At 47.8% G+C, this 12236-nt stretch overlaps 1 protein-coding gene across 2 annotated transcripts in view; it reads right to left on the bottom strand.

Moving 5' to 3' along the window:
- Positions 1-10219, bottom strand: part of LOC119465093 (12S rRNA N4-methylcytidine (m4C) methyltransferase-like) — a 72854-nt gene extending 62635 nt beyond the window's left edge. The window contains exons 1-4 of one of the 2 annotated variants that reach the window (XM_037725896.2): positions 10026-10218; positions 7604-7682; positions 3927-4043; positions 1071-1207 (exon numbers count right to left, since the gene is read on the bottom strand). In XM_037725896.2, the coding sequence (XP_037581824.1) occupies positions 1071-1207; positions 3927-4031 (242 nt within the window). In that variant the 5' untranslated portion in view covers positions 4032-4043; positions 7604-7682; positions 10026-10218. Of the gene's footprint in view, positions 1-1070; positions 1208-3926; positions 4044-7603; positions 7683-10025 lie in introns of both variants that reach the window. The other variant, XM_037725895.2, reaches the window with a different exon arrangement.
- Between the last annotated feature and the right edge of the window lie 2017 nt (positions 10220-12236).

The following is a 12236-nucleotide window of genomic DNA, read 5'->3' as shown; positions in this document are numbered from 1 at the left end:
GCGTTGCTGAAGGGCTCGCTCCATTGTTGTCGCTTCACTGACGGACTCAGCTACTGTAGCTGGAGGCCTTCGCATCAGTCCAGCAAACAGCTGCTCTTTCACTGCACGCATCAGCAGGCGGACCTTCTTCGCCTCTGTCATGTCAGGGTCAGCACGCTTGAAAAGTTGCAACATGTCCTCTACGAACATGGCTGCGCTGTCATTCGGCTTTTGAACCCTACTCTGAAGGGCTTGCTCTGCTCGCTCTTTTCTTGCGGGACTGCTGTATGTATTGCGTATCTGCCATTGAAATTCTTGCTAGGTGGTGATGGATGGCTCATGGTTAGCGAACCATGTTCGGGCAGAGTCCTCTAGGGCGAAGTACATGCTCCTTAGCTTTTTCCATTCATCCCAATCATTAACTTCGGCCAGACGATCGAAGTCATCGAGCCAGTCTTCCACGTCCTTAAAAGGGTCACCATGGAATGGCCGCGGCCAGCGTGGCGTGTGGAGAACCAGCGACGTAGGAAGCTGTCCCGCACCGTATGTCTCCTGTGTCTGGCTTGCGGTTATGGTCGACATCCTCGGCAGATCTTGCAGGCCGTATTCCAGAGGCAGTCTTTGAAGCCGTCGGCTTTTGCGTAGGTTGTCCGCTTCCAGTTCCTGGGGGTCAGAGTACATAGACGCGTACCCAGCACCTCCCCCAGTTTGTCACAGACAAAACCACAAGAGACTTCGGTCGAAGCTATAGATCTTCTTTATAAAGCTGTCCTGGCACCTTCGTCAGTCTTCTTCGGGGAGCACTCCAACATGCCTAGCATGTTGCACCGAATTGCACCTAGCGGCGGTTCATTTGTGTCAAGGTCGTGGAATATAATCAATTCTTATGTTCTAAAGTTCCTAACACCAAATTCTTTCAATACTAGTCAACATGGTTTTCAGAACAGCTTGTCCTAAGGCTATCTGAGGGATCACCAATTCTTTTTAGACTTTGTGGTTCTGCCATTAACTGGCTTGCATTTGTTCTGTCAAAGCAAATGCTTGCTGCAACAAATAAAAGGTCTGCGATGCCAAGGTTGGCCCGCACTCACGGGTACTGCTTGGCCATGTCCTGCGCTCTCCTGTACGCTACTGGGTCTCGGTCTAGGGCGAACACTCGAACACCCTTGGCAGCTGCCAAAATGTGCTTGGTGTGTCCGCCTGCTCCAAAGGTCAGGTCCACAAACGTCTGCACAAGAGCGCTGCGGTCAGACTGGTCCCACAACTGCTGCTTCAGAGTTGATGCAATGCCACATATTTCATGTATTCGTTGGGCCCACAAAAGCTGCTTGGCACATTTTCAATCATTTTTGCATCCAATGTCACCATCTTAGTAAGCGCAAACTAAGGCTACTGCAGTGGCAGAACACTCAAAAGACTTCCTCTAGCCGCTCTTGCAGCATAAGAAAATAACCATTTGTGCAGACATCGTAGCAGGAAATTCGGGCAACTAAATGACACAAAAGCTGTAGAACTCTTGAATAACTTAAGAAAAATATCGAGACAAATATAGCACAAGCTTACCTGTAAAAAGAATAAAACATGTTCCAAGCTACTTATAGGGGAGTGGCTTTAGCGAGATGACAGATTACACACAGAAGGTGGAATCTCATCCAGCACGCTACATATAGTAGGGGTGGGTGAATATTGAATAAGTATCGAATATTACACACTCACTATTTGTATTCGAAAAAGTGTGCTTTTTGAATACTTGAAGCTTACCAAATATTTTGCCACAACAGAATGTTAACCCCTTTCCGTACCGGCACATTGTCCACTCTCCAGGTGGATGTGCACATAAACGCGAAGCTGGCGAGCTCAGAGGTAGTTCCGCCATCCGTTGTGTATCTCTAGAAGCATATTTTCTCATCTCCCTGGGTTTTTGTTAGCACACTGCAAAATGCGTCCATTCGTGGGCGTGGCTGCGTCGAGCGAAGTGCGCATCCGCCAATCAAAAGGGTGGCCCCCAGAATTTGTCCACCGCTACTACGGCGATTCTCTGTTCAAATATTCGTGCCATATCGCAAGGATCGCTCTCACACGTCTGTCGTACGTTTAGAGCAGGTTTCTTTTTTTTTTTTCTCTTTTTGACCCTGACACGACAGCACTACCACGGAAGCACGTGCGCTGGAAGGAAACTAGGTAGGCGACAGAAAACATCAGAATGTGAGGACGATACTCAGAGTGCATTTGCCATTGGCCGAGTCACTTCTTTCCTGAATAAATGAAAATAAACTGTTGCGTTCATTTTATAATATACGAGGAAGAAAAAAAGGCACTCAAAGGGTAAGTTATTGTTAGGGTTTTCCGTCTTCTATTAACGTATCACAAGCAATCAACAGTCACACAACAACAAAAGTTTTTGAAGCAATGCAGAAACAAAATGGGTAATGCAATCTTTGTTTTCAGTTTCGCGGTGGAAGACAATGACATGCTGCGATTTTTGCTTGTTGTCTGACATTTAGTGCTTTTGGTCGTCTTTCAGGCAGCAGTTTCATCCTTTATGCTTCAACCGGTGATGTTTTCCTTGCAATGGGCCATTTTGCATGCGTTTGTGGCACAGAGGTCCATCAGCAGCTTTTTTTCTTTTTCCCTCATAACTTGGGATTTTTTTTTTCCGGCAATCATTTCTGTAGCATTTTTGAAAGCCTGTCACACCACAGAAATTTATTCTCGGAAAACTTGGTTGTAACCAGGCTCTAAGAAGTTGAGAGGCTATTTGCACAGTTTTTTTAATCACAGTTCGTCATCTTGTGTTTAAAACTGATCCTTGCTCCTTGGTGGTTAACTCTCATTTTTGCCCTTGTCAGGGCAGGTGTGGTACCTAATTATACTGAAATAAATATTCCTACCATCAATTTATGTGTCTCCGATTGACCATTCGATATTTGATTCAATATTCAATACTTACTATTTGTATCGTATTGGAAGTTGATATATGCCCACCTCTAATTATATAGTTTTGCTTCTTATATCGGAAAGAGTTTGAGAGAAGCTCTTCTGGGGGGCCCGTCTCCGGATGTCGGAGAATTCCTTGATCCTTTTAAATGGCTACAACGGGCCAGTCTCCGAGTGCAGGCTCACACTGCGGTCACCCCAATGACCTTCAGAGCTGCTGCTGGGAGACTAACTGGTGTGACCGATTCAGGGGCAAGGTTGCCAAAATGGGTACTATAGTGCAATGCTCACTTTATTTTGTTTCCGACAAAAAGAAACAGCAATTTATTGTGTCATGTGCATCTCACGAATATTTTGCTTGAGCGTAGTAAAAAAGTTGTCGCAGTTTCACCTGAAAGGCGAAGCATCAATTGCGATAGCAAATTTGTAGAGAGCTATACGGAGTAATGATATTAGCTTTATCAGCTGTATAAACTTGGACATGCAGCAGCACCGGCAACACGCAGAACTGTTGTCGACGCTGTCGGCGTTTTGCCCGCGTTCGCTCAAAATGCGTGCGGCGTTGGTGACTGTTGCCGGAGCCTCTGATATAGATAGGCACTTGGTGCCGCAGCTAAACGTCGCCTCCCTTCCCTCCCCCACGGCCTTTCGCGCGTCGGTAGAAGGCACGTTTGCTCTACATATATGGTGATTGTAAAGGAGGAAAGAGACGCCTACTTCTGCAGCCCTTAAGGGAGCACAGCGCAGAACGCGCGTTTGTTCTCCGCCGTGCGTTCACTCCCCGTGAAAGCGCGCGTCCCTCGCGCCCTTTCATTCGCACATACAGCGTCCGGCGGCGCGCGGCGACGATTTCATCTCCATTGACGTCATACGGAACCTCACGGCGACGGCGACAGCAGAAATCTGCTTTTGAGTGTCCATATAATTGCTATCGCAATAAAACACAGTTCAACTCTAGTATCGTGGCCTGCGTTCCTGTCCCACTTTAGCACTAGTTGGAAAATGCCTACCTGGTCTGGCTGAATGCCGAGCGATTCGATGACCTCCTGCAGCATCACTGGAGTGTGGGAGTAGCCATTCTCAGTGGTACACTGGTGGCGCCGTGCCAGCAGCATGCAGCAACATCTCTGCCAAAGGAATGATCACAACACCCGGCTGCCTTCTGCATGTCGGACACCCTTCATTTTCTGTTCCAACCTTGTGCTACAATCTCGTTGTTGACCAACGTCATTATCTTGCACATTGAACACTCTTGCATGTTTGGCAAGCGTTTTGTTAGCAAGGAGGATAAGCAATCTTAAGACTGTTTATGCGGGGCCTACAGACTGATCTTTTAATAAGATCTGAATAAGAGTGATCTTTTTTTTTAAGGCTGTACTCTTTATCTTTCGATGGCACCAAGGACGACGAGCCCAACTTGTCCAAATCAGACTTTCCAGTGCTTCAATCGGCGTGAACGAGTCATGCCTGTCTTCACATCCCACCACCACCTACTGCTGACATTGAGTGCAGTATTATACTGCAATGTAGATTTGTCCGATCTGCTTAGAAGGTACGCACGTGGCGTGTCAGACAAGATTGTTTGTGTATAACCCTTTTTTTTTATTTCACCCAGCAGATATATTGTAAACAATTTATTTTTGTTATAGAACAGCGGTGTTGCGTATGTGAGGAGCCCGACACGAATACAGAAAGTATGTTTATTCCTTAGCATCTGCATCGGACAGAGGTCTACATCAGAGAAGTGAGAGCAGGCTCATGAAGTAGGACCCCCAAAACATGGTGGCAGGCAACTTGAGTTCACGCCAGAATTATAAACAACAGCTGAAACGGCGTCTCGGAAATGTCTACGTGCCCAGCTGGCGCAGTCGAGTGGCACGTGCTCAGTTGGCGTGAAAGAGGTTCATTGAAGAGTGTCACAAGCCCAAGTGGGAGGGTGTCACCAGCACACACACACCAGTCCCCATGATCGTATTAAAGCATCGCCTTCATTCACACTGCTCAAGTGTTAGCAGCATTCATTTTAGTTGTTTACATCTGCAGATTCATCCACGGAGGAGGATGATGCTTGCTTGCAGGAAATAACCACAGTAATCAGCTCTGGAAGGTGCTATGCCTCACTCCAAATGTGGCGCTAGTACTACATGCATGCTACAGTTACTCTTTTTGTTACCCCACATATATTAAAATTAATCAATGGCGATCGTCAATCATCACCATTCAGCACGTTAAAGCCATTTCTCAGATACATAACACCATCCAGTAGGCAGCCCAGGAAAAGAACCTTCAGGATCCATTTGTTTTGTTTTTGCAGCAAAAGTGTGGTTCTTGACACAACTTCCAGTAAATTGAGGCATGCAAATTTTCCTGGGCTTTGCCCTTTGCCACGTCAAAACAAAATATGCGGTTCACAATTATTGTGCACCAACATTAAATTTTTGTGATCACTGCGCCACCAGTAAGTCAGAGAATGAAATTACTCACATTTACAAAATCACTGCGATGAAGTGTGACGCCAACCTCGTGCAGGTTCTTGGTTTTATGAAATAAATGGCGCAAAATTGATGCAGTGCTTACATAAACTCACTTGGTAGTGACCCAGCATGTGTGCTAAGCATGTGCTGTGTATGTTTATTGGCACCCCTGTAAAATGGTGCCACACCAACAGCGTTACTGCACTCCCACTTAGCTTAAGTGTCCGGGGCTCAAGTGTCCATGCGCCACGTGAAAGAGATGCATTCCAACCCTGGAAGCTAGTGCACGGTCAATCACGATTTTTGTACCTCTTGGTGAATAAATAGTTGTTATCCCAGTATAAATATACAACTAGTGACGAGCGTGTGGACCATGGATGCAGGACCAGCCTGGTGAAGACATCAACCCCAGATGCAAGCAGGCAAGTGATTCTGCTCGTGCTTGACAATAACGGAACTACGCAACCTTCCCGCACGAGAGTATAGATATGGTGAAGGAGTACAGCAACAAACAGTCGTGGCTCTCGCACACGGAACAGCTAGACGCGTTCGTTAATGCAAATGGCATCGAAGACGACGAAAGAAAGAAGTGGATATTCTTGTCGAGTGCTGGCCCGCCCTGCACCAAGTAGTGCGGCAAAGGGGGAACATCTGGTGAGCTGCTGTCTTTCCAACACTGACAAGGCCAGTCAAGTGGACAGCATTCTGTATTCACTGGAAACAAGCTGTAAACCCCGTCACAGTAGGTCTCCATCCTCGTGGAAGACACACAACTCAAACAGTGTTCGCTACCCCGCCTGATGACGTCAAGCTAAAGTGGATTCATCCATTCCTATGCTTGGTTCCGTAATAGTGGACTAGGCAAGACTCTTGGTTGTCAGTTGCCCAAACTTGTCTGGTAGGTTAGCAACATTAAACCCAGGGCAGGTGAACAAGGCAAAACTGGTATAAAATGCAACCAACCACACAGTGCAGAAAGTGTTGCGAGAAGACTGGTTTAAACCAGGTTGTGCAGTAGTCGAAGGACCTCCAGTTCACATAAAGCTTCGACCCAACGCTCAACCGCAGTCGGACCGAACCCACTCTGTACCTTAATTATGCACTGCGACAGAAAGTGGAGCATGAGCATTGGAAGATGAAGGAATCATCACTTTGGTTGATCACTCAGTATGGGCATCTCCCATATTATCAGTGCTGGAAGCAGACGAAAAAAAAGTCAGGATTTGCCGAGAGTACAAGTTGCACGTGAATCCTGCAGTGATTACAACCCAGTACCTACTTCCAAAGATTGACATTTTTCGCATCTTTGCAAGGTGGAGTCAAGTTCACGAAACTAGACTTGAAGGAAGCCTACAATCAGGTAGCTGCAGATGAGGAGACAAGCACACTCCTAGTCATTAACAGAGGCCTCTTCGCATAAAACTGCTTAGCCTTTGGTATGTCCTCAGCTCGAGCAGACTTCCCTAAAAAAGAATAGAACATACTCTTCAAGGACTCCCAGGAACCTCTGTCTACCTGGATGATGTCCTCGTGACTGGGAAGACTAATGCAGACCATCTGCAGAATCTCCAAAAAGTCCTGCAAAGGATCAGGTCTGAAGCTGAAACAGGAAAAGTGCAAGTTCTCTAAACCATCACTTGTGTACTTGGGTCATGAGATCAGTGCAGCTGAACTTCAGCCTGCAAAGAAGAACACAAAAGCCATCATCGAAGCAATAGAACCCAGAGACGTGGGGGAACCAAGATCCTATATTGGACTCCTTTCAAACTACGGAAAGTTCCTACCCATCATGTCGACGCTGCTAGCACCCTTGTGTGTGCTGTTACAGAAGAACACCCATTGGAGATGGACAGATAGAGAACGAGACGCCTTTAACGAGAGCATGCTAGCCATAATGGAAGCCAACTATGATCCATCAAAGAAGCTTGTGATGCCTCACCCTACAGTGTGGGTGCAGTGCTGCTGCATCGGTAAGATGGGGTGGAATCGCAACCAGCATTCACTTCTCGCACCCTCACGTCAGCAGAACGAAGCTATTCACAGCTGGAAAGTGAAACTCGTGCCATAATACTTGGTGTCTTACAGTTCAGAGACTATCTTCTGTGCCATTGTTTTGTGCTAATGACTGATCACAAACCACTGGTGGGGATCTTTTGAACAGACAAGGCAACTCCAGCCATGACTGCATCAAGAATTCAATGCTGTGCTCTTACCTTTAGAGCCGAAAACTACAGCATCGAGCACCACCCGGGACGCCTCAATGGGAATGCAGATGCCATGAGCAGGCTGCCGCTGAAAACGTACAAAGCTCCAATAGAACCACCAGAGCTGCCAAATTCAATCTACAAACACGAAAAGCAGAATATATCAGTGAAGCAACTGCAAGACCTCAAGAACAATGACCATAGCCTAAGCCTCTATTGGGTGAAGGATGGTTGGCCACAAAGCATGCCAGACAAGTCGCTACACCCATTCTGGAACAGGTGTGATAAACTGAGTGTGCATTGGAATCTTCTCTACTGGGGAAACCATGCGACTGTGCCGCCTCCTGCCCGCCTGCGTTATTCTTAAGCTGCTCGATGAAGCGCACCAGGGTATGGTCCTCATGAAAGGCATGGCAAGATCCCTCGTCTGGTGGCCTGGTATAGATACCAAAATAGAGTACTGCTATCGACAGTGCCCAGAGTGCCTTCAGCATTCTCCAATGCCACATAAAGCAGAATCAGTGTCCTGGTCAGAACGGCAGGAATGCTGGGAGTGCTTGCACATGGACTACGCTTCGAAGAGAAAATGCTTTTTGTGGTGATTGATTCAAAGGCACAATGGCTCGAAGTGCTCATTGCGCCAAATGCCACTGCTGAGCAAGCAGTGGTACACTGGCACAAAATTTTTGTGAGGTTTGGATTACCAAGGTGTGTTACAGACAATAAAACACCATTTACTGGTCAGCCCTTCCAAGAATTTGTTGAAGGAAATGGAATCAAGCATCTTCAAACTGTTCCTTTCCATCCGGCATAAACTGGCTTGGCAGAAGGAGCAGTTTGCACATTGAAGGATGGCCTCAAAAAGATGGACTGAGGAGACCTCAAGCTCCGGAATGCTGGGAGTGCTTGCACATGGACTACGCTTCGAAGAGAAAATGCTTTTTGTGGTGATTGATTCAAAGGCACAACGGCTCGAAGTGCTCATTGCGCCAAATGCCACTTCTGAGCAAGCAGTGGTACACTGGCACAAAATTTTTGTGAGGTTTGGATTACCAAGGTGTGTTGTTACAGACAATAAAACACCATTTACTGGTCAGCCCTTCCAAGAATTTGTTGAAGGAAATGGAATCAAGCATCTTCAAACTGTTCCTTTCCATCCGGCATAAACTGGCTTGACAGAAGGAGCAGTTTGCACATTGAAGGATGGCCTCAAAAAGATGGACTGAGGAGACCTCAAGCTCCGGCTCGCTTAGTGGCAGCTCATGTACCACAGCGGTACGTCCACATGGAACATCCCCAGCAGACCAGATGCTCAGTTATCCTATCAAGGTAAGGCTCGACTTTCTCATTCTTATGAAGGGTGAAGAAGAGACTATTACACATGCCAAGCAGTGACCCAGAGCTAAGGAATGCAACGCAGACCACACTACAAGATGGGCAATAAGGTCGTTCGTAACTCTGACAGAGGACCAAAATGGTGGCTTGGTGACACTGACAACACCAGTGGGGCAACTATGGTAACAGTGTCAACTCCACAAGGTCACGTACGCCGCCAGTGTGACCAAATCAAGCGACGGTCGACACAGGCTCCAAACCAAGTGGAACCGCAGTCGCAACAAGCTGTGACCACGCACCCAGTCACATATGTGCACCAGCGTATGTCATCTGACCACCCAGTGGAGACTGGAGGGACAGTGCAAATCGCAAGAACTCCCTCTCGAACTATCTGAAAACGTAACCTTAAGAAAGGAGGAGTGCTGTGTGTGTTTATCTGCGCCTCTATAAGATGGCGCCCCACCACCAGCGCGACTGCAGTGCTACCACTGAGCGCGAGTGTCCGCGCTGCGGCGCATGGCCGATACTGAGATTTTGATCCCAAATATACAACAGTGTGCCCCTCATCCCATGGTTCTCCGGAAGAGCTAATTGCATGGGCTCGTTGGTGCGAGAACACAGAGCGAGATCAAACAAAGACAGCGACAGAAAGAACGCTCATGTTTGGAAAAGCCGCTTGCCTTTTCTTTTTAGAATTATTTATGATCGCTTCAATTTCCGCATTAATTTTGGAGAACCCACACTCCCGGGATAACCAAAAAGGTCCTGCAAGGTTGCTAGTTCACCTTTTTTTTTCTTTTTTTTTTTTTACCCAGATCAGCTCAAGACGTTTAAGAAGCAGAAATTGCGTAACAGCCCAAGCGAGAATTAACCTAACCCATTACATGCACTCTCAAATGCGGACATGAGCAGAACAACAAGAGAGGCTTCTGAAAGCATCCTCTTCGACGTCACAACCCAGAAGAGACATGTATACATCGTTCTGAGTAAGCAGGGTGCCCCACTGCGTCTCCAAGCTCCCACGGGCGTTCACCGTACCGTGCCACACAACACGTACGTGCACAATAAAGATGCATTTACAACGCGACAAGCATACCTGTAACGCTGACAGCCTCCGAAGCGCTTTAGACATTGTAACAGCAGGCAGCAAAATCCACACGACAGCTTTCGAAGATCACCACAGTCCTGAGCACTTCGGTACCGGCCCAGTTGTAACGTTGGTACCGGCCCCCACGGCCCCCTACCTGCCGTTCCGTCTGCTCAGCCAAACCCCCTTTAAAGACCTGACTGTCGCCCCCGAGGGCTCCGATGTCGCTGCGCATGCGTGAGCTGAGAGAAGGTGAGAAAACAGAACAACTCTCCTTTGCCGGATGTGACGTCACATTATTGTTTGTTTTTTGCATGGAGGAAGGAAACAAAACAGGAGAGGCCCTGACGTCCCTTTTTTGAAGCCGGAAGTGCAGCCATGTTGGTGTGCCACCTCTCCTTGCGCCTCCAATCAGGGGTTCTGCAGCTCGCCGGAGCAGATGGGCGCGAACTTTGAACTTGCATTGTTACGACCCCCCGGAAGTGTGTGCTCCTGACGCGCGTCAGAACAAAGCCTACAAAACTTCTGTAGCAGTTTGAGTGAAGCAGACGCGCTCCTGTGTTTTTCCGTGGCACGTTGAAGAAGACGACGAAGACCCGCGCCGTGATTGCTTGAGTGTATCTGTTGCTGGCCGACACTCCGACTCGCAGACCCAAAACACAACTTTCAAGCTTTTACACACCACACTCCAAAGTGAGCTTTTCTCGCGAACAAAAGGTGCTGCGGGAAAGTCACCGACGGAAAAATCTCATCTCACTTTTCAGAGACCGAGAGCAGCAGCGAAAGCTTCAGAGCGCGGTTGCCATGGCAACGTTGACATTTGGGGTACCCGTCCCAGTGCTCCTTTGCGAAAAACAGCACGTGACTTCCGCCACACCTTCTCCAATACGTTCGTGCTGGCCAGGGTACAGTGTACTAGAATACCTTGGGTAGTGGAAAGAGCGCGCAGCGCGGCCCATGGGAGAGCTGTTGCCACTTCTGTTAACCGTCGCGTGTGGCGCTGGCGTCAAAAAACCGAGGAGATCGCGGCTGCAGTAGCGGCTGTCAGTGACGTTGCGTACACAGTTTCTGCTTCTTTTACCGCGTTTCCAACAGGTTAGATTTTCTTGCGCTATCGCAAAATTCCGCAAAATGTATTTTAACAGCGTCTTCTGATTTCCACCATCTTTATTTACCGTGGAATAATAATCGGTGTTCTTCAAGGCAATTGGAAGTTTTCTTTACAAAATTGAGATGCCATATACCGCCTCTAAATTTTTACTTACACAGGTCTGGTCTCGCTGTGTCCCCTCTATGTTCTTTTTTCAATGCACCTGAATCCACTGAGCACTTAATTTTTCCTTTCGTGCCGCCGATTTTTAAGAGAGAGAGAAAACTCTTAGAAATTTCATTTCGAACACTTGGGCTATTATACTAACCTCGCCAACCATTCTCTCTTTTGGGGCGACTTCACTGGGACACAGCCACAAGGGCCACATGTGACGTGGTTTGTTTGGCTCCGGCTTTTTGCTCACTTTTCGAATGTTTATTGAGCATGTGTCCTTGAACTTCCAACATTTTTGGATCCGTGAGGTCAAGAGGAATACGCCGATACCCGACTTTTATGAGTGGGTGGACTTTTGTGACATTTACTGCCGTTTTTCTATGAACCCCGACGTGACTGTGTGTTGACCCTAATCGCGTTAGGGTTAGGCATCGCTCGCCCGCCTCTTCTTTTCCACGGACTTCGTGATGATGGACTGTGAGGTGGAGGGGGAGATTTTAGCTCCTGAGGACTTTACTAAAGACTCCGGGTGGCAGCTCGTTGCAGCCAGACGTTCTTCGGCGAGAAGGAGAAATGCGGCTGCCAACCAGATTGGCGCCAATGTGGTCGAAGTTCAGCCTAATCAGATTGTAGATGGCCGTTCCAGAGACGTCAAGGCTCTGCTTGGTCTGGACCTCGAGAAGGCTTTCAACAATGTGCTCCACGCCTTTATCGTAAAGACCATTTCATACCTAGGTCTCGGTTCCAGATTCCACAGCTACGTCAGCTCTTTTCTAATGGACAGGAAGGCCAAGCTTCGCATTGGAGACTTCTGCTCCGGAGATGTGCCCCTTGGAGAGGCATCTCTCCGAGGGAGCTGGGTTACCCTCCTGGGCACTCCTCAGGGCGCTGTAATCTCCCCCACACTATTTAACATCTGTATGACTGGTCTTTCCGAGAGGTTGGCATGCGTTGAG

This window comes from Dermacentor silvarum, chromosome 9 (assembly GCF_013339745.2).
Source record: "Dermacentor silvarum isolate Dsil-2018 chromosome 9, BIME_Dsil_1.4, whole genome shotgun sequence".
Taxonomy (NCBI): Eukaryota; Metazoa; Arthropoda; class Arachnida; order Ixodida; family Ixodidae; genus Dermacentor; species Dermacentor silvarum.
This window is presented reverse-complemented; position numbering and strand designations above follow the sequence as displayed.